General features: G+C 31.4%; 1 protein-coding gene across 2 annotated transcripts; it reads left to right on the top strand.

Annotated features, from left to right (window-relative positions):
• Positions 1-2,979: 2,979 nt before the first annotated feature.
• LOC121129713 (uncharacterized) lies at positions 2,980-19,753 on the top strand. 2 transcript variants are annotated; one of them, XM_040725432.2, is made up of 8 exons: positions 2,980-3,215; positions 3,948-4,121; positions 4,181-4,324; positions 4,384-4,620; positions 4,680-5,184; positions 12,226-12,454; positions 12,519-12,714; positions 19,482-19,753. In XM_040725432.2, the coding sequence occupies exons 1-8, from the start codon at positions 3,078-3,080 to the stop codon at positions 19,509-19,511; spliced, it is 1,653 nt and encodes a 550-aa protein (XP_040581366.1). In that variant the 5' UTR covers positions 2,980-3,077; the 3' UTR covers positions 19,512-19,753. The 2 variants fall into 2 exon arrangements, with proteins under 2 accessions (XP_040581366.1, XP_040581367.1); XM_040725433.2 differs by having other exon boundaries at positions 2,981-3,215; positions 4,384-4,611.
• The last annotated feature ends 3,000 nt before the right edge of the window (positions 19,754-22,753 follow it).

Below are 22,753 nucleotides of genomic sequence, written 5' to 3'. Positions count from 1 at the left end.
GGACTTGTAATATCAATTTCCTAGAATACGGCAATCATATATTTTCTTTCAACTTCCAAAATCCTTAAATATAGACATTACGGAATATTAACCAGCTTACAAAAGTTTTGGGAACGATTTCGACACACAAAATCATGTTTTACAGGCGTTTAAATTTAACTAATACTTCTAAGCTATAGGTTACTTTAGTAATTAAATAAAATACGGAATTTTAAGGAAAACAAATTGCAACTACAACTTGTAGATAACATCTATATACAGTGGAGAAAATAAGGATTTGATTCCGTACTGATTTCGTAAGTTTCCAAACTGATGAAGAAATGAAAGAACTGTAATTTTCATGACAGGTTTATTTTAATAGTAAGAGACATTATAAGAACAAATTAAAATTTTTGGAGGGGGGAATGTTGAGTATACTCCCAAAAGAAAACCATATCTGCCATCAAGCATGGGAGGTGTTTCTCTGCTAAGGGGAAGGGACGACTTCACTGTATCGAAGGTAGGATAGTCCATGAAACGATAAATCTTGAAGGACAACGTCCTTTCCTCAGAGAAGGACACTGAAATGGGTCGTCTAATGGGACCCTCCCTCTTCCCTCATTTTTTAATAGAGTAAGAATTTTGGAATTAAAGCTACTTGTTGGAATAAAAAATTCACACTTCCCCTATGGGCGAATCCTACAGCTTGAAATCATTGTCTTATTATTCAAAACATATTAGTTCCAAAATTTGGATGTTCTTTCAAATCCCATCTTATATTTTTAAGGACGCGTTCGAATCAGACACAGTATCCGTTCAAAAGACAAAGTTTTATAAATAATTTCATCATAGATATCTACCAGTACTGTAATATTAAATCAATATTTTAGCACTTTAATAAGCCTAGTTTGCACTTTAATTAGGCATAAATTATGAATAATGGAAAAATACCTGGTGGCCCATTGAAATCTGAACACTTACTAATTCAATAATTAATTAAGGTTGAGTGATAGAAATTTATTCCATTTTTCCATATATTAAAGCATAAGCATTTAATTATAAAACAAAACAAAATTGAGCTCTCCAACTTACGTACAAGTAAAAAAAAATGACACTTGAACGTGACCGACGGATTTCCATTCGCACCTTCCAAGCAGTTGGGTGTCTCCAGAACCAACATCTACAGCAAGTCCAAAACGTTGGAGAGGAAGAAGTGCTCTGTCAAAAAGGCCAAACTGGACCTGGATGAGTTAAAGAAATCAGCCCAGATCAATCCCTTCAAGTCCACGAAGACCCATGCAAGATATCTTGGGGTTTCACACCAGATTGTCCAGAGAACTATAAAAAAATAGGTGGAAAGAGCCTTGTGAGGGTGGAGTGCACACTTTTGACACCAGTAATGAAAAAAAAAAACCCATCTCCTCCGTTGCAAGACTCGTGAGTCTTTTCAGTTCTTCTAAACTCTTTTTTGCCCCCCACATACCGCCCTGATGCCTGGAACGTTTTTCAAGGACCAGTAACATGAAAAACTGGACTGACGGGATTTTAAATCCCATTTTAAGGACCAATACATACCTATTTATTATGCTGGCATCCTTCTTGTCGTCGTTCACTCAAGCAACCCAACCATCAATATCAAAACAATTATTTAAGTCAATATTTCATAACCTTTAACTGTGTTTTATCACCGGAGAGGACGAATTTTGTGTGTTCTGGAGGAATTTGCTATCAAATTAAAATATTTTTGGCAAAAATATTTTAATTTTGAAGTTTTTGTCACCATTACACAAAACTCACTGCCGTCAAATTTTCAATTTGCCCTAACTTTATATTAATGTAGTCATATTCTGCCCAAAAACATATTTGGTATTTACCTACCTATAGAATACATATGTAGAAGAAAAGAGACTTTGTAATTAAAATAATAAATCTGTCAGAACGGGAAATACATTCATTCAATGTAAAAAAAATATCTTCTTTTCATTACATCACCATTTTCCCATTGTCTTTTTACTTTTCTTCTCCTGCTTTGAATTTTTTTTTATAATTACTTAAAAGAATAAGCTGAAGAAAAAAAGAGATTACGGATCAATAGAAACAAGAAATGTTTGTACTATGATTACTATAAACTTTGTCTATAGATTTATTTATCTTTTTTTTACCTTTTATATTTTTTGCTTCATAGACAAAAATTCTAAGTATAGTTGAGTTATTTTTATAGGTAGGTACGGATATTTAATATCCGTGAATTTAAGAGTTGATCTAATTAAAAGTAATGTATCGATGGGCTCATTTTATTTTGAAAAGAAAACAGAAAAAGGATTAAATAAAAATAGAAATGTGTTTGAAGGAACCATTGAAGAAATGAGAAAAAAAGCCTGGGTCAGCAAAATAATCATACACAAATGAATCCATCTTTGAGAAGGAAAATAATATATATATAAAAAAGTTGAAATTGAACAATGGATAAAGAATTAATATTAAATGCTTTTCAAATCCATTATTTCTCTATTGAAAATTTATATATATATGTATACATAAAACTACTTGACAAAATAGATATGATCTGATCCTGTCCATCTGTTGTGTAGGCGTTGTTTCATGGTTGAGCAATAATAATAATATGTTGATCATTCTTCTATTAGAAAAATTTGGCACAATATGGTTCCTTTTCAGATTTCATATCTTCTTGATTATTTAAAAAATCTTTGCCTTTAAAAAATTATCCAAAAAACCAGTTTCCTTCTAAAAAGTATCTAAAGAAAGAGAAAAAAAAAGATTGTTCCGCATAAAGCATTCAAGTCCTCTGGTTGGCCCCTTCATTCTCTCCACCGCACCCAATCCCGACAAATAGAAAGCCTATCGACAGTCGACGCTTTTCTCACTATTCCTCCTCTTTCTGATGTTTTTTATTTATTTTAGAAAGCCCTTCTTTCCGCAACGATAAAAAAAAGAGAGAGAAAAAGAAGAAACCTTTTTCATTCCGTTTGTTCCCCCTATCAGTCTCTAAAGAATTAGACACGGAGTCAGTGCTACTTCTAAATCAAAGGCAACATTTCCTCCTTTAAATCAAACCAACGCCAGAAAGACTCCACACAATGGATCTAAAGGATCTATTCCCCGAAGAAGAAACGTCGTATCCCATTCGGCCTCTCACCCCTGAAATCACATATCCCTATCCTCTCTATAAAAGTTCAAACTCCAAAAGCAAAACCCTGCTCCTCAAGCCCAATCAGGTATGTGTTGCATGCATTGATATTATACAAACATATATTTGTATTACTAATTTTTGGAATACCATACATTTGACAAAGAAATTAAACGTTAATTAAATTTAAAAATTTCATATGAAAATTGTCAAAATCCTACAAATATTTTCTTCAAAGCAAAAAGTCCATAAATCATATTTGCACAACTCAATGAGGGTTTTTTTTTTTTTTTTTTCAAATGCAGAATTGGGAAAGAGTCCTCATAGCTTTTCTTTAAAAAAAAAAAACGTCATTAAATTTATACATGTATACAATCATATCATGCAATTCTCACATTGACAGATGACTATTGCCTTGTCATATGTATGTTTATATGCACATATATTTACTTTTGTACCTAATAATAAAAATTTAACTCGAGAAAATGCAATTTGAAAAGTTTTTATTTACTTAATTATTATGGAAATTGAATTGGTACATAGAAGGAAGACAAAATATATTGAGATCAATTTTGTTTACATACATAGATACAATTTATTTTAAATCATGGAATAAATTAAGTTTGCTGGATACGTACATATTAGGTAATTGGCAACTAGGAGGGAAGAAAATAATGAAATTCATGAATATTTCCCTTGCTATCTTCGTTTCTCAATGGGCTTCTTTGAAGCGTTAAGTTGAATATTTTTGATTATACATATATACACACATACATAGTCTTACTGAATTTACATTTATGAATAAATGGCATAACCTTAGGTAAATTTCGTTGTACTTCATGGCATTCGAATTGTCTCCCTCATAATGGAAGGAAAGGAACGACTCTGTTTAGCGCAGATCTCCAATACCCTTCTCAAAGACTATTCCTATAATGAGATTCACAATCGCCGAGTGGCTCTCGGGATTACATGTGTTCAATGCACCCCTGTTCAGGTATATGTTCTTGTATTCAAATGATGTGTTCTTAGAGCATTAAAAAAATCATTCAATAGTTGGAGATATTGAGAAGAGCTGGAGCCATGCCGATTTCCTCAAGAAGATGTGGTATGATAACGAAAAGAGAGGCAGAGAGACTTTGCAAAAGCTTCCTGGGTGACAATTCCCCTCCCAAATTGCCTGATAACTTTGCATTTGAAGTAAGAACACCACTTAAAACAAAAGAAAGTGTTGACACTAATTATTCTCCACTTTCCAGGTCTACCATGAATGTGCATGGGGCTGCCGTGGACAGTTTGTGCCCTCCCGCTACAACTCCTCAAGAGCCAAATGCATCAAGTGTCATTACTGCTCCATCTTCTTCTCACCCAACAAATTTGTATTTCACTCTCATCGTGTCTCTGATAGTGATAAATACGTGCAGCCAGATGCCGCTAATTTCAATTCCTGGAGACGGCACACAAAGCTCCTTGGAGATCCACCAGACGTAAGAGAAGTAAATATTCTAAATTTTTAAATACACATAGTGAATGAGGCTGTATTATTATCTTTTAGGAAGTGGTATATGCATGGGAGGACATTAAGGCCATGTTCAATGGTGGGACGCGTAAAAGAATGTCCTCTTCTGGGAACAGCGTACAATTTTCCTCCTCTCAGGACCCAGAGTCCTTAAGCAGTAGCACAAATAATAATAACGAGAATAAATATATAAAATTTGACTCTGGAGAAGAGGTCACACCACCCTCCTCCTCGTGCGGAAGGAAGCGGAAGAATATTAGCAATAATCTCAAAACCTCATCTTCTCCAATAAACCTTGCTGAGCCTTCCTGTAAGGTAGGAAATATTCCAATCAAATCCATTCAGCCTCCTTCATCACTCCAAGAGCCAAATTCTGGAGGATCTCTTCCCGACTATTTCTGGCCACCCCCGCCCACTTTTCCTTTTAGTTATCCCTTTCTATGGCCACATCCTCCACCACTGCCCCACGGAGGAGAATCAAATAACAGCATCAAACGCTCTGCAACTTCTTCTTCGATCCTTCCTTCACTTCAGCATTTAGGTATGTACAAATCTAAATATATTAATATATTTATCGCTGTCTTAATATATGAATGCCTACCTCGTTCAATTTCAAAAATTCAATTCAACATTTAAAGATTTTTATTCTAAGGCAGATATATGTTATGTAAGAGTTGCAATTTCGTACGAGTTCAAACTTGTAACAGTTTCAAGTTCATTCTATTAAAAGGTCTTACAACTATCATAACATCAGTCATTTTAATTACCAAATATTACTTCGTAGAATAATTTCATTTCGATATATATTAAAATTACATATTTACGAGTAATATAACTGTGAACATTTGAACTACATAACGTGCTATCCCAGATTACTTCTCAATTTGTAATTTTCATAAAACAAAGTTCAAAAATTACTCTTTTACTCTTTCTCACAACACGCCCCTTCGGAGGGATATTTCAGACATATGTTTGTTCCAAAAAGGGACGTATGCCATTTAAAAGGCCTTAATTAGATCATTCAGAAAAAATATTAATCAAAAATATTTAACCGTAATAATTTGAGTTATCACAATTCTTGCAAAAGTTATCAAACTTAAACAAAAGTTAAATTATTAAAAAACTCGTGATTTGAAATATTTAAAATTTGATAGTTATTTAGTAACTATGAATCATCGTGAAACTTTTAGAGTTATATTTCTCTTCTTTGTGGAGAGAAGATTAAGCCCATTTCTCCTCTCCATACAGAGTTAAGAGGTGATAGGTTGTGGCATCACTCACCCTCAGAGATGGTAAAAGGCCAAAAAAAGTTCCAGTCATTTTAAATTCTTATGAAAAAGTTTCAGATAAAATTGTAGTTAGTAGGTTTAGTCAGGTAAAGCCGAACCTGCTAAAGGAGCCACTACAATCAGTTTTACAATCTCAACTTTGATAGGAATTTTTTAACAGAAATTCTATTGAATCAGATACTATGACAAAATTAAGAGAAGCTAACAAATCTTTACAATTGTTCCATAGAGATGGCCTCTTACATTACCACTGAATGAACTCAGAGCCAACAAAATAGAGATTTTTCCTTCACATATGTTTGTGCTTTTTTTGATCATTTGTTTGAAAAAAGAGACTGTTGTTCAAGAAGACAATATATTATTGGATTTGTGTTGGATAAAGGTGGATAAATTCCTAAAGGGTCTTTTAAAATAACTATGACCCCAGAAAAAGTCCAAGATGAGCTTTCATCTCCTGCAAAATCTAAAACAAACTAGAGCTATCTTAAAAGAGTATGTGGAAATATATACAAAGATGGTGGCATTAATAGATTAAAATTTTGGCATAGTAGCGAAGGTTAATGAATCTTACTCTAATATAAAAACTCTGCTTCATTCATTTGATCTTGAAAAGCCAATTCAAACAGGAGTTAGCATGGGGGTAAAAAGAGAATAATCAATCTTGGAAAAGTATTATCGATCCTATGTGTGTTTTTGAAAGGGATGATGTGCTAATTTTGACATATATATGACGATTTGAAATCAAAATTAAATAGTTTCGTTTTTCGATTGCCCCAAAAAAAGTTGAATTTAAAAAGAGAAGAATACTTTGGCATGGTAATTAATGAAATATTTTGATTAACAATATTATAGTACTAAGGCAACTGCTTAAAGAATATCAAATTTAATGGCATTTTTCAAATATTATTTATTCATTCAATACTTTCAAACTTGTGAATTATACTTGCATTGGATTTGAATTAAAAGCAAACTACATAGAGGGCATCCAAAACTTAACCAAATCTTAACCAACATTGGATACCAGAGTAACATCTACAGCTCATGAACTGTTTGCCCACACCGTTCCATTTCTTGAGGTGATGAAAACTAAAGAAATCAATGCTGGTTAAGCTGGATATACAGAGCAAGTTTTTGGGACAGCTCATGACGCCTGAGATATGATTTGGGAAGTAAAAAAAAAGGGAGTTGTAACATTCAGATGATGTAAATCTGTTAAATGAAACTCATATTAAATTCAATTCTAGAAGAAATTGTGATATGTGGTCATCTTCTATAGCTTCTAATTAAGACTCTACTCTATCAATTCATACGAATACACTTAAATATAAACAATAAATATTTCGAATCACGAGTTTTTTAATAGTTTAATTTTTCTAAGAGTTGCATAACTTTCACAAAAATAAATATTTTTAATTAATAGCTTTTCTGAACAATATAATTAATACCTTTCAAATCGAGTAAGTAACTTTCTTTGGAAAAATCATGTGTCTCAAAATGCTATGATTGTAATTTGGACAGTTTACAATTTGAACACAACATATCTACAAAGATATGTCATTTTGTTACCATTATTGTATCACATAACCTTTCCTCCGAAAAGAAACAGAAAAAAAGTCACAAAATCAGTTTGTAGTTAGTCAATTCTTTCCAACTATGAAATTCTTTTTAATAACACTATCCAACAAAATCACACTTTTTTATGCACAAGAACAGCATTTTTTAATATTTCAAGGATATAACTCATTTTTGAATTGATTTAATAACAAAAGTCCATAAATATTCGTATGCCCCAACTAAAAGAGATAGAAACAAAGAGAGAAAAAGAAATGATATAGAAACAAAGAGAGAGAAAAAGAAAAGATATATTATACAATTTTTTATAACATTAAGCTTCATGTCTCAAACTGTATAAACAAATTATATCAAGCTTCATCGACACAAGAGGACTCGTTGCATACACGAGTAAGGAGTATAGTGAGTAAGGGATTCCAAAAAACAGACATTCAAGGGAGTCCTCGGAGCAAATCCTTTTTCTTTTTCTCTCTCTCTTTTCTTCTTCTCTGTCTTTGTTTCTATCTCTTCTAGCTGGGGCATACGACTACTTATGGACTTTTATTATGAGATCAATTCAAGAATGAGTTTTTTCCTTGAAATACAATCGTTGCCTTATCTTAAATTGACAACGATATAGAACGTTTTTGGAAAGGCTCTTTTTCTTAAAATTAAAGTTCATACTTTCAACTATGAAATGAAATACTTTAAGCTTTTTGAATTTAATCGTCTTAAAGCTATGATCCACTCAACAAAAAGCAGCTATTTTCCACTTTAAAAAAAAGATAACTCGAGTTAAAGGTATGATGCAGACATTTAAAAAATGTTTTTGGGATTTTTTAACATTCAGCTTTAAAACACCGAGGGCTTAAAACACCTTTAAACCTTAAAATTAGACAAAGATACAAAAAATGTTTGGCCTTTTTCTGAAGGCCACAAGGCTATGAGAGAAAAAATAAGGTCATATTTGGAATCAGAGGATCAAACTCTAATAAAATAGGGCATATACTTGTTTTTTACCATTTTTGCTGTTGAACAGTGTAATTGTTGGGAATTGTTCACAGAATAAAAAGAGCTCATTCTAATTCAAGCAATGGACATTCAGAGCACTAGTTAGTAGATGTGAAAGAGAAACAGCGATAACAAAATATAAAGTATAGTTCTGTGTTAGCAGGGTAACGCCGTTAAGTATTTCAAAATAGTGAGAGGTTAAGACAAACCTTCCTTTGTCCCTCTTCCCCAATAGACCTATAAATAAATAAATCACTCTGATTATAATTATGATTACATTCCATATATAATATATAGAGAGAGAATGTTGTCAATGTGTAATCAATAGCCTGTGTGGTTTGTGAATTAAAAGTTCTTTTAATTGACATTACAACTTTTTCTTGATTAATAATTATAGCTTTGTATAAGTCATATAGGTATATATAAATATAAATGGTGGTTCATCTAAACGTTTGCAAGGTGAGAAAAAAACCCCGCTACTGTATTTATATTTTTTAACCGATTTTATTAAAATTCTCACAAAAATCAACATTATAACATAAATTTGACATTAAATCAATACAATCGTAGTTAGCTTGGATAACACGTTCAGAATCTCTCTGTCAACGTCCAACTGCCTCCTTGACCGTCCCACTAGATAATGTCCAGGATGCTCATCTTATCCCAGCTCTCAGGGATTTTGTGGTGGTTTGGGGATCTTCGTTGGGAGCCTGTTCAACATTGCCTCAGACAAAATTGTCTAAAAGTTTCAATTTTGAGCAAGTTAGGAGGCCAAGAACTCGTTTGGACGTACATCAAATTCTCAGAATCAAGAAAATGGACTGTTATTTTGCTGGTGTGACTATGACACGTCTTGCTGCCAGATCCAAAGTTGGTCTTTCATAATACTGCGTATTCAGGGAAAGACGTTGGTTCCCAGGAGACTGATGTAGACATTGGCGTTTACCTTCAGGCCATGCTTGAAGATGAAGGTCAGCATAACGTGACCTTTGCAGCTAAAAACGCCAGAAATCATAACTTGCTCTGGATACTTGGTCTTCATAATCCTAGTGACGTTATAAGGACTTTTTAACAATACCCTATTGTATCTTGAGTTATGCTTCTGGATTTGATTTAGTTTTATATCCTCTGGGAAGAACCAGACAAAAATTTTAACGAGAGGTTTCTGTTTTAGCTTTATCGAAGCCTTGGTTGGGGTTACATTTTTCTCTCTGTTTCACAGGGTTAGAACCTGTCTCTTGGGACGTGCATAGCTGTAGTACCGAAAGTCTTCATTGATGAGACGAAGGACAGTCCTACGTCAATGTTGTCAGCGATCACATGCATCGTTGGGCTGGATCCTTTAAATTTTTTTTCTTTAATTTCCTTAACTAAGCAGGACTTCGTAGGATTTTGGCTGCTTTCAAGTCACAAGCCTTCCGAGAAATCATTGTCATTGAGTTCTCACTTTCTTTTTCGTCACGTTTTCTGAACTTTGGGCAAATCGTGCAGTGCACCTGACCGCTGTAGCCAAAAATGTGTTGTCTATTTTACGATTTTAAATTGGATAAAATACACAAAAGTGCACTACCTTTTTGTTCCTGATTAAAAAAAGACGGGGCTATGTTGTCGTGAGGAACCAAAATGAGACATTGACCTGATAGAGTGATATTCGTACAAGACATTAGTGTGTGTTTGTATTAAAACCGGGTTGTTGGGGGGAGTAGGATGAGGCACGAGAAAATTGCGAGCGTTTAAAAGAACTACATACCTTTTAAATTACTCTAGTCTTTTATAGAAAAAATAATAAATATAAACCAATGTTGTTTACTCATAGTTTCTTGCTTGAAAAAATAAAGACGAAGTAAGGAAATGTAAGCAAATGAACATGAAATTTCATAATTGATGAAGTTTTCCTTATTTATTTACACTACAGTTGGAGTATGTAGTCCTTTTATTTATTTTTCGGTCTTGTGCTGTATTTACTTCAGTTTGCAAAGCAGGAGTGAGTTAGTATGTAACTAAGGAATAAATAAATAAATAAGAAGGAATATTATTTTCTCCCTTACCACATGTTATGATTATTATTGACTGCACAACATATAATTTAGATAGACTCGACTCAGCCCGTGAAGGAGATTTCTTTTTACTTTATTTATTTATATGTTCTTTTTTAAATATGGGATTCAAATTCCCAAAGGATCAAGAAAAGGGTTTCATGTTTCGTGTAATTACGGGTGAATTAATCAATCCCCCCTGCTTTTGTTTCTTGTTTTCCTCAATTGGAGAGAGTCATTTCTTTGAACTTGGTCTAATACCTTAATATGTGGCCCCTCAACACAAAACAGGGGCGTCTGCAGGATTATATATATATATTTTGTTTTAGGTGGGGGAGGTCAAAGTTTTTGGAAGTTTTCTCAAAAAAAAAAATACATACCTATTTATAGACAATTAAATTTTTAGAAATAATTAAATTCTAAAAATTTAATTAAATTACAAATATTAAATTTTTCTGAAAAAAAAAATGAAAATTGTATTTTTTGGAAAAATAATTTTAAAATTTAAATTTCAAGTATAATATTTTCCCCAAAAAAAATTTCAAATATAAAAATTTTAAAAATCCATAGCCCTTTCATCCCCTCCAGCCTCCCCCTTCGGACGCCCCTGCAAAAAAATTGGGAACGAATTAATGATTATCGAATACATCTGGCATAAAATGCATAATTTATTTATTTATTGTTGATTTAATTGTTCGATGCAGTTGTTCCGATTAAGTATAACTTGTAAGGATGAAATTTATGTAGAGCAGTGGTTTCCAACCTTTCAAATTTAGGCACCCATTTCGAGAACAGGCAATCACGAAACGATCCACCTTCCTAAAATATCTTATATAATCATTCATTTTGTTTTGTAAAATCATTTCTGTAGCTATAATGTTTGAGGTCATTAAGAAAACTCTTATAAAACTTCATACGTGATTGTTGATACTTTTGAGTCCAGAATGGGCTCTCTTTGACTTCTGCCATGGTATTCATGGTATGACACAGAGTTCATACAAAAAATCTAGCCATTAATTGAAAAAAAGGGCAGGTGCCGCCAAATTTGGTAAAATCTAGTAGCAAATCGGGTAGTTTTGTGATACTCTTGGGCAAGGTTGTCCCCTTATCGGTCTACTGGTTCCGGCTTTTGAACTGCTAGAACCGGAACCGACAAAGTCAAGTCGAGACTCCAATATATTGCTTATCAGTCTTGGTTCTTGGACTTTCTTTCGTTTGTTATATGATTTGGTAAATTTATAAGCTTTAAATATTCCATCTACATCATTTTATGTAAATAAAACACAGAAGAAATCTAGGTTTGCTACTAAGCTAGTCAAGGCCCTATAATATGATGAATATAATATTTTTTAACCAAGGGTTTTCCAAACTTTATTATGCCAATGCCCCCTCGACTAATACATTTTTAGCTGAGACTCTCTTTATACGAAACATTTGTACTATGTATGTCTAAACTGAAAACAAGCCTCAACTCATATTGGGGACCAATTAAGTCACATAAATAAAATGTAGGTTATAAAGTATAGTTGATATCTCAACTCATACAAAAAATGTGAATACTAACCCTATAATTGAAAGAAATATTGTGTTGTTTTATTTGTAGATTGTATACTTGATAAATAATGGGCATATTTTATAATTTTCTTTATTTTTGTATTAACTATTAACATGCATTCCTTACTATTTTTCCAACAGGACTCAAACACTCAAACATTGATCTCGAAACCGAGACGAGAGAGTCGATCCCTACAATCAAAAAATCCCTGGAAGAGCATTCTCGACGAGCCTCTTCTTTTTTTCCTCCAAAATCCCTCTACCATGCGGAAAATCTATTAAAGGCTCCACTCCGTCCAGGGTCTGGTTTGGATTTCATGCATTGGATTGAGACGCGAAGGAGTTTTATGGATAATAATCCACTTCTATGGTAAGTATCAGAGTGTTTTTAATTATTTGTTCCACATGGATATTTCTTACTTATATATCCTCAGTGCAAACCGTATGTCTGCCTTTAAACCCTTACATACTGCATCTTCCTCTACAAATAATAATAACAATAATGAAACCTGTGAGGTTTCTACCACCGTGGATAAAGAGGATGATCGGAATGAAGGAGTAGAAGAGGTGATTGACGTAGAAACGACAGCGGATGAGAAAATTAAAAAGGAAAAACTGGATGAACCGCATGTAAGTTCCCTCTTTCAGGATCCTTGACTGCGCCAAAGCTATAAACTAAATGGGGAAATGTTGCAGTTAGCTTAGAGTTGATTTCTTGGGCTACAATTGACCTTGATTACAAGGTTAATAGAAATACAAGGTTAGACCATCATACAATCGGGCTTGCTAGAATTTTTAATTTGATGTATCATACCGACCGCTGGACAAGACAAACATATTTAGACAAAACACGCAACCAATCCTAATTTATGACGTCACTATTGCTAGAATTTTCAATTTGATGTATGGTACTGACTGCTCGGCATGAAAGACAGATTTTGACAAAAAACACAACCACTCATACACTATGACGTCAATATTAAAAGGCGTGGTGGAAGACAAACTTCAGTCGTACACGCCTTACGGTATCCACTTGTGTTTCTATCAACCTTGCTTAGTTTTTCATATAAAAGAATTAATTCATGGAAATTACGTAGTTAGTTATTGGGTATTATTGAAGTATACTCAACGCCTCTGTGGACCAAAATTGTCGTTGAGGCAAAGATATTCGGAAAAGTATTGACGCTTGGTATTCGTTTGCCACTTATTTTTTATAGTTTTGAGCACAATGATATATTTATTGAACCTATTATGGTTATATATGTCCTGTTAGTGGTCATCTTAATGAGATTTAATTCGTTTGCAACAAATCAACATTGCTCAATACACTATTAAAAATAGGCAAATGTTGAGCACACAATTTCTAGAATTTAAAATTTCATATTTGTGAGCTTATTTTGGGTCTTATAAACTAATACCTTTGTTTTTCTTTTCTTTTTTTTCGCGAAATATCCACTCTTTGCTTAGGTAGTAGTAATATTGCCGTAATTACACTAAAATATAACTTTTTGAATGACCTCACTTTTTATAATTTTGGCAAACAATTAATAACAAAAAATGTAGAAGCTTTATGAAACATCTTATTCTTGACGAAACCATGTAAAAGTGTAACGGCCCACAGACCCATTAGCTGGCGGAGCTCGGCTAGTAATACTAAAATGGAAGAGTGACCAGCTTTTTGTATTTACTACCTGAATATATGATTTTGTATTTTCTAAAGCTGTACTCATTATTATTACATTCTTGAGGAGAGAACATATTTTACGCATAAATTATAAAGTGTAACTATGAATTTGTTTGCTCATGAATGACGGAGATCAACAATGAGGAGTTATAAGTCTTAATCTTTGTTGGAGTTGGAGGAGATTTGAGGATCTATATACGAGTCATTCCTACTCACAGCTAATTTAATGAAACGTCATGACAGCTAAGCTGATGTTTTAACCACATTCTTCAAGTCATCATGGAGGATCACGTTCATTTTCGATTTTTTTTTTTAACATACCCGTGAAACAAAAATATTTTTATCCATAATTATATAACAGGGGCCCTTTCTGGATGATAATCTATGGGGAAGTTTGATTTTTGAAACAAAAATATAAAAGTTAAAAAATTTTGAAAAAAATTTCAAACATCCATAGTTATTCACAAAAATTGGAAAAATCCATAATTGTTTTAAAAAAATTAATTTTTTTGGGAAAAAAAATTCAAGTGCCCATAATTTTTTTTTTTTTGAAAAAAAATTTCGAAAATCCAAAATTGAAAATTTTTTTCAAAAAATTAAATTTCTAATTTTGTAAAAAAATTTCAACAATGAAATTTCAAATATTAAATTTTTGGAAAATAAATTTCAAATATTAAATTTTTGGAAAATAAATTTCAAATATTAAATTTTTGGAAAAAAATTTAAAAAATTCTTACAATTAAAAAAATTTTTGGAAAAAAATTTAAAAAATCCTTACAATTAAAATCATGTTTTCTAAAAAAATTCCCATTTGCTCACAAAAAAATTAAATTTTTTGGGGAAAAAAATTTAGAAATCCATAGCTTTTCACAAAAAATTAAACTTTTTAAGAAAAGTTTGGATAATTAGTTCTTTAGGAAATTTGGATATGGAAGAGGGTACAAACCCTCCAGCCCACCTTCTGCTGACGCCACTGTATTAAGAACCTCTTCAATACTCCCAAATCAAAAGATCATCCTTCAATATGAACAAATGCAATATTTATTCAAACATTGGAGAGCTTAAGTAATGACATATTATTTATTTATACAGTTATCATTAAATGACTCTAAAGGGCGTTTGTGTGAAAAGGAGGTGTGGGCCCAGCAGGGTTGGAGGAACGGAACTAAATAACATATGTAAATATATAAGTACATTCATATGTAGAAATGAAAGGCAAGTTTGAAGTTTTCTTTCGTGTTCAAACTAATCAATTTGTCTCACTTAATGACGATTAAATATTATTGCCAAGCGGGGTGAAAAAATATAAGTTTCTATGGGAGCAAGTCACCTTTTATATACATACACGGGCGTATGTATGTAGGTTTGTGTAAAAATGATTAATTACCCTTCTTGTGGTGTCGTAATATTTATGTACTACATATATTTTTACAACTTTATAAATATATTATTTCCTTTATTGAATCCCTCAACCTTTCCTCTAAAAAAACAGAAAAAAATGCACAAAATCTGTTGTTAGTAGATAGCCAATTCATCCTCCCAACTGTGAAGTATTATTTCATCATCAATAGCGTTTGCAGGATTATATATATATAGGTATATATTTTTTGAAGGGGAGGGGGGGGGAATTTTTGGAATTTAAGAAAAAAATAATTTTTTTTTAAATTTTTTCCAAAAATCCACAGCTGTTCTCTTTAAATTGATATGTTCCCATATATATTTTATTTTTTTGATCTTTTTTTTATGTCAACTCCATTCCCTCCCCAACGACAATATGGATAAACATGGATTTAGCTCGAATCACTCTCCTTCTTAGGATCCTTAAGAAGACCTAAAAAATCAGTCCACTATTTGAAAATGAATAAATTTCAGTTTACTCTCTGAAATAGCAGCCCGGTCGGAAATATCGGTGCAAATCTGTAGATTAAAAAATCAGTTAAGACGGAACCGGAAAAAACATTAATTCCGTCTTGTTCCGAGTCTCAACACAAATATTTGATGAAAATTGATTTAAAATAGCATAATAGAATAATATATATACATTTGAATTTAAATGTAATTATAATATTATCCCTGTACTAATGCTATTGAAAATGTAGAAGGTCCTTATAACAGTAATTCATTTTCATAAAATCATAAAACAGGAAGCTGACATTAACAAGGGTCTTAAAGCAGGTGTACCATATGTCTTGCTCTCCCCTTCTGCTTACCCTCATACAAAAACCCCATCCTTAATTACAATATAGCACCTGTATTATATATGAAATGTATTATTAAGAATTTAAAAAAACAAAAAAAATGTTTATAAGCTACGAATAACAAATTTGTCCAGATGAGAAGTCCATCTTTTATTTTTGTAAAAATCGAAATTTACAAAAAAAAAAGGTAAAAAAAAACTGTTTGCACTAATTTTACGAGGAAAAGTAGTAAAGTAAGTTTTTTTTTTGTACATGTAAAACCAAAAAAGTTAAGGAGAATATTGTCTTTGAAAAAATAACCCTCTAAACCAGTGGTTCCCAACCGATTTTAACTCATGCCCCACCAATGCATTTCTGAAATGTTGATGCCTCGGGATATTTGATTTACGGTGTTTAAAAATTAACTGTTATTCACGGTAAGGAAGCTTAAAAACCATTAACTTGTCCCTAAAGAAAATTCCAAAGAACATAGCATCCATGAAGAGAAAAATATAAAACAATAGAACAGTTAAATAAATAAAGATTCCAAACATATAATAAAGAACTGAAATCAGAAGTAGAAATATTTGACTGAAATTTATTCTGTACTGCTTTGATTATTTTAATTATTGAACTAATAAAAAATAAAAATTGAGCACACCTAAAGATGTAGGTTAGTGAGATCCTTGTGCATCATACCTACGATTTTATATCAGGCTCCAATTTAGTCAACTTAATTCTCAAGTCTCCTCGTTTAGTGATATCCAATTGATTTCTTTTTTTCAATAGCAAATCACTGACAGCACTAAAGCCACATTCAGCTAAATATGAAGATGGAAAGGGTAACAACAATTTTCTTGCAAAGTTGGTTGAATGTGGGTATTTGGTTTCTGTCTCATCAGAAAGTGTCATCTCTCCTTTTATATTAAATATAGCTTTAACTGACTCGTCATTCTGCATTTCCGAGAGTTCTTCTTGGTACTGCATCGAGCCATCAGATATATTCACTAAAAATATTATATATTTTATATATATATATTATATTATATATTCATAAAAAGGCACTAAGAATATCATATAAAACCATGAATCTTTTCAAGCAATTCCCCTTTGAAAGCCACCTTACATCAGTGTGAAGTAAAAGTCTCACATAGTCTGCATTTTTATTTTCCTTCTTGAATAGACGCTCACATTTTGCATTAGCTTTGATAGCATTAATACACTTTATAACTGAGCGTAGTACCTCATTAAGAGAAGGAGTAATATTTTTGGACACTAAGTTCTCTCTATGAATAGCACAGTTGCACAAGAATCATTCCTGGATTCTCATCTTTCATCAATTTAAGGCAGCCTTTTCCTTGCACATCATAACAGGAGCACCATCTGCCGCACAATATATTATGTTTTCCATAGGTATATTATTGACGTGTAAGTATTTAGTTAGTTTACCATATATATCCGCAGCAGAAGTGGGGATTTCTAATGATTTGCAGAATAGCACTTCTTCAGCAAATTCAACTTTATCAATATATCTTGTATATGCTAACAAAGCAACTTCACTGTCTCTCAGGGTAGATTCATCCATTTGCAGTGAGAAATATCTAGATTTTAACTTTTCGACAAGTTGTGTTTCAATATCTTCGCCCATTTCATCTATTCTTCTAGTAACAGTATTGTTACTGAGTGGCATGGCTTTAACAACGTTGTCATATTTTTACATGACTGTTTTGAGAAATACTGATATTGATGGTTTTATTCAATCCTCTCCTATTGTATGATTTTTTCCACATTTAGCAATGAGTAAAGATATTCCATAACTAGGCTCAAGAGTACGACCGACGCAAACAGTTTGTTTAGTAAACAGATACTTTATTGTCGATCTCTTTGTGAACTTCTCTTTTAAAAGACTTAAAGTAGTTTAAATCTGAGTTTACATATCAACTATGTTTCGCCTTCAAATGCAACTCAAGACGACCTGTTTTCATTGATTCGTTGGTCAAAACATTGTTGGCATAAGAGGCAGAAAGGTGACTGTTCATCATGTATAGCAGGGATGAATCCAAATTTTGAATATTATTCTGAATATTTGACAAACTTTTTTTTTACTTGCACTACTCATTTTATGCATAGGGTTTGTTACTAAAAGAAATAAAATTATTAATTAATTAACAAGGTAGCCTATTCATAGTTATAATTGAATAATACAAAAACTCTGATTATGATGTTTCCCGGAATGTTTTACACTTTGTATATAGTATGTTGTCCTAGTGATGACGTCACCGCAGAGTAAAATTATGTAGCAATTAAATAAATATTACGTAGATAAATATATTAGCCCAATAACTGCACCGAAATTTATTGAAGCCATTGGAACTTTTCTCTGATAAACATGATAATCAATACTAAAATTCACATTATCGTTTTTGTCTGTTTATTTATTTATGAGGTTTAGTATAGTAATCTAAAAGAAAAACTCGTCCTGCGCATACCCCACCAAAACATTGCCATGTCCCACTGGTGGGGCGTGCGCCCCACGCTGGGACCACTGCTCTAAACTATTTCATTTTGTGCAAACATTTATATTATAAAATGTTCCCAAAATTGAAAATATATAATCATACATCCAAAATGCATCGTTTTGTGGCATTTCTTATTCAAAATAAAATGATATTATCAGTTAATAAGAATGAGCATTGTTTTAATTATATAATGCATTTTTAGACAAAGAAATTAAACTTGTTCAATTTACTTATACAAGTTGCAAATTGTACAACCATTGCCAATTGTACTCAACATATACATTAGGACGGTTTGTTTCAACTTTTTTTCGAATCTCGATTACAGATAATGCTGGAAAATTGTGATATTGAAAAAAAATAACCTATACAAAATTTCACTGACCTATAGGGTCATTTTTAGGTAGCACATCTCGTTCAAAGTATGAAAATAGACAAAATTTCATTGTTCAATAAATATACAAATACTGCATTATTCATTATCTTTGCATTTATTATTTATGGAAGACACTATTCTAGCCTATAAAAAATATTATTAAATTTTTTATCGAAAGCTACCCTTTGGAGCAAAAAGACAGAATAACATTAAAAAATTTGATTTTTCCTTTCTGAAAATGTAAAAAAAAAATGATGAGGGGAATAAGCGGTTCATTAAATTTTCCCCAACTTTTTTTTTTTTTTACAATATTAGAAAAAAACAACTTTATAAACACTTTTTTTTAGCTCAAAAATATTTTATATAGAATCTAAAAATGTATTTTTAATATCTATATTTACAAAGAAGAGAGTTTTTCTTCACTTTGATAATTTGATCGAGATGTGCCACCTAAAGATGACCTCGTAGGACAATGATATTTTGCATTAGTAATTTTTATACTATAACACAACTATTTTGCATTAGCCATAATCAAAATTCGAAAAAACTTGAAAAACGAACCGTCCTAATATACATACAAATAATATTTGAATGTCTTCTTTTAATATATTATGTTACAAACAATACTATTATTTACTTTTCAGGATTTCTCCGTGCAAAAAATAATCAAATAATGTTCCTGTGACGTCATCCTCCTATGGTTACCGGTGTCACCCTCATTACGCGTCTGTGTGTATGTATGTACAAGATTTAGATGTTTGTAAAAAAAATAGAAAATAAATCGGGAAAGCGTTCCGCGTAGAGTCTTTCTTTATTCAATATAATATATAAACATAAATATAAGAATAAGCTGTTATACATATATAGAAACATATTAAAGTTATTTATCAATAAATCTATTCAAATTTTGACAATTTCTAATTTAATTATTATTTACAACTATCTTATGAATATACCAATCCTTATATGGCTTTAATCAGAGTTTTTAGAATCTTTTAGGGCTTTGTCGCAACATACATACATATTTAAGAAAAACTTTATGAAAGTTGTAGGTATTGCTAGAAAGAAGTGTTTTTGTCTTTTGCTCAATAAGATATGTTTCTTTTTTGTATCTACTGTAAGAAGAGAAAAGAAAGTTTGGTTGTAAGCTATGTACAGTATAACGTATTAAGTGAAAAGAAAGGTAGGGGGACCCGCAAAAACCACAGTTAATCAAGAAAGCAAAACTAAAAAAAAATCTCTCAAATATTGCATACCTTTAGGACATAATAAACATTAGTTATGTGTCACGAGGAAAACTCATCAATGAATACTCGATTTTTATGAAGTATACAAAAAAACACAAAAAATTCGGCTCACTTGTCTATAATGCAAATATATTCACAACTAACTTGTTAAAAAGTTTTTTTTTGAGAATATTAAAGCATTTAAACTCTCAAAACGTATTTTTTTTTATTCGAATTCAAAAAGTTTCGCGCCTACAAGACAAAGAAAGCTGCTTCATCCGAGCTGGTTAAGAATTTGAATCTTATTATTACGGATTAGAGAAGGGAAAAATAATTTTTAAAAGGCAAATTTTATATAATCCTATGACTTATGTATATATAATATGATTTGTTTGACTGACGAATTCTTTAGTGGGCAAAAAGTGTTTGCTGGAGTCAGTTTTTTCTCTTTTTTACCCCAGATTATCGGCAAGAAAAAATTGTAAGTCTAAAGCTCATGAAAGTAACAAATATTCAAACAAGTAACGAGTATAGTTCGTAATTCCTCGAGTGTTTTTTTTTATTTTTTTAGAAACTTGAAAATACTGAAGCAGCAAAATTTAGCTGGCGGTATATTACTAATAAATATGTCCTAGCGACTATTACACACTCACAATTATAATGTGCATAGAATCAAAACTACATACATATTAATTAATTAATTGACAGCATGTGATTCAAAAGACAATCCTTCTACATCCATCAAACATAAGAGGAATAAAAAGATATTACCCTGTAATCAATCATCACCTTTGTCAAAATAAACAAAACAAAAACTTGGAAATCACGAACTTTTTATTTTGTATATATGTCATGTATAGTTGATATTATTAAATCGTAATAATAACCCTACACATTATGATCTTTTTTTTTTAATCTCTCAATTTTTCTTTCAAACAGAGAAAGCCTTGAATCCGTGGGACGTTCGACAATTCTTATCAACCTTTATCCTAGATCTACTCATCAATTAATAGTAATGGGTTATTCACAGATTAAAAAGATTAAATTCATATTCAACCTATCATAGTTAGTTCAAAATACTTAATTCTAATATGAGCCAGGAGTAGAGATAGGACGGGTCTAAGAGCCGGATCCGAAGTATCTGGATAAGGTATACGTGAACTACTATTACATACACAAAAATATCTAAGACCAAAATCGCCTTCGTGTACAGGAACTTCTACGGATCATTAAAAAAAATCCGAGGGATATTTCGGATCTTAAAATCCTAATAGTATTGCTTAAGTTATATTAAAAAAAAGATATTATTTATGTCGAACGTAGCATCTCTGTTTATCTTGATGAGTACTTGGAGCCACATCTACATACACAGTTACTTTGTGTAGTTATTTTACACGGCGTTACCATGCTAATAAACACAAAAAGGTACACAATATTTGGTTGTCTAACACCGGTGTTTTGTCTTCTTTTCTTCCAATCAGTGTTGTTATCATTGATTAATTGGATAAGAATGAGTTATTATTAGGCTGTAATTATCAACTATTATTCAATAATAATTCCATAGTTGGAAGAGAATTGGCCAACTACCAAATGATCCTTTTTTCTATATTTTTCCGAAGGAGAGGTTGTGCGATATAATAATGAGGCTGGAGAGGCCGTAGCCCTGTCTCCCAAATTAATAAATTTTAGATTTTTAAGTGAAAATTTAATTTTTTAAATTTTTATTCAAGAAATTTAATTTAATTTTTCAACTTTTTTTTCTTAAAAGTTTAATTTTTCAAATATTTTTCCAAAAAATTTAATCTTTTGTAAATAGCTTAGGATTTTTGAAATTTTTTTGCAAAAAAAATAAATTTTGAAATTTTTTTGTCCAAATTTTTTTCAAGAAATAATCATTTATGAAATTTAATTTTTAACATTTTTTTCAAAAAAAATTAACATTTAAAATTTTTTCACAAAAAATAATTTTTGCAAACAGCTAAGGATTTTTGGGAAAAAATTTTGTAAAAATTTTTTATTTTTCAATTTTTATCAAAATTTTTTATTTTTTGGAATTTTTTTGGAAAAAAAAAATCCCTTCTAAAAAATATAATCCTCCAGACCCCCAGGAGAAGGCGCCATTTTGCCTCAAAATAATACAACTTCTTCAATGATAATACCCATAATCACATAGAGGGGACACCAGCACCCTCAAGCAGTCTATGCTTATATTAACCCCGCCTACAGAAAGTCACACCACCATGCGGATAATATATATATTTTAGTTTGCTCATGCCCTATAGGCAAATATTGAGTGAGGATCATTCTTATTCTCGATCAGTGTTATTACTCAAAAAATTCCTTTGTTTTCGTTGTGTATTTGTCATCTTTTTTTCAATAAAAAAACTAATAATCAGATAGGTCAAATTGTAAATCCGTAGTGCTTAAGTCACAATTTTTAATTATTTAAGTGTCCTAGTGAAGAGCATAATTATATCTAAGAGGGATCAAAATTACCAAGTCATAAAAGAAGTTTAGTAAAGTTATTTAGCTAACCTTAAACGTCTTAAAACTAATAAATATTTAATTGGTTAGATGGAGTTGCAATGGTTAAGTATAATAAACATTATAGTATTGCATTTACTCCATCTAAACTAGGAACTTTTTGGTGAAATCCATATACATAGAGTATATTTCTTTCTCTAAGAATC

The sequence above is a fragment of the Lepeophtheirus salmonis genome, chromosome 14 (genome assembly GCF_016086655.4).
Source record: "Lepeophtheirus salmonis chromosome 14, UVic_Lsal_1.4, whole genome shotgun sequence".
Taxonomy (NCBI): Eukaryota; Metazoa; Arthropoda; class Copepoda; order Siphonostomatoida; family Caligidae; genus Lepeophtheirus; species Lepeophtheirus salmonis.
Note: the sequence above shows the minus strand (reverse complement) of the source record. Positions and strands in the feature narration are given on the sequence as shown.

What these genes read in the sequence shown, in the direction of transcription:
- LOC121129713 (XM_040725432.2), top strand. Translation starts at nt 3,078, where the DNA reads ATGGATCTAAAGGATCTATTCCCCGAAGAAGAAACGTCGTATCCCATT. An exon ending in TTCAATGCACCCCTGTTCAG is followed by an intron (nt 4,122 to 4,180) that starts GTATATGTTCTT and finishes ATCATTCAATAG; the next exon opens with TTGGAGATATTGAGAAGAGC. An exon ending in AAAAACTGGATGAACCGCAT is followed by an intron (nt 12,715 to 19,481) that starts GTAAGTTCCCTC and finishes TTTACTTTTCAG; the next exon opens with GATTTCTCCGTGCAAAAAAT.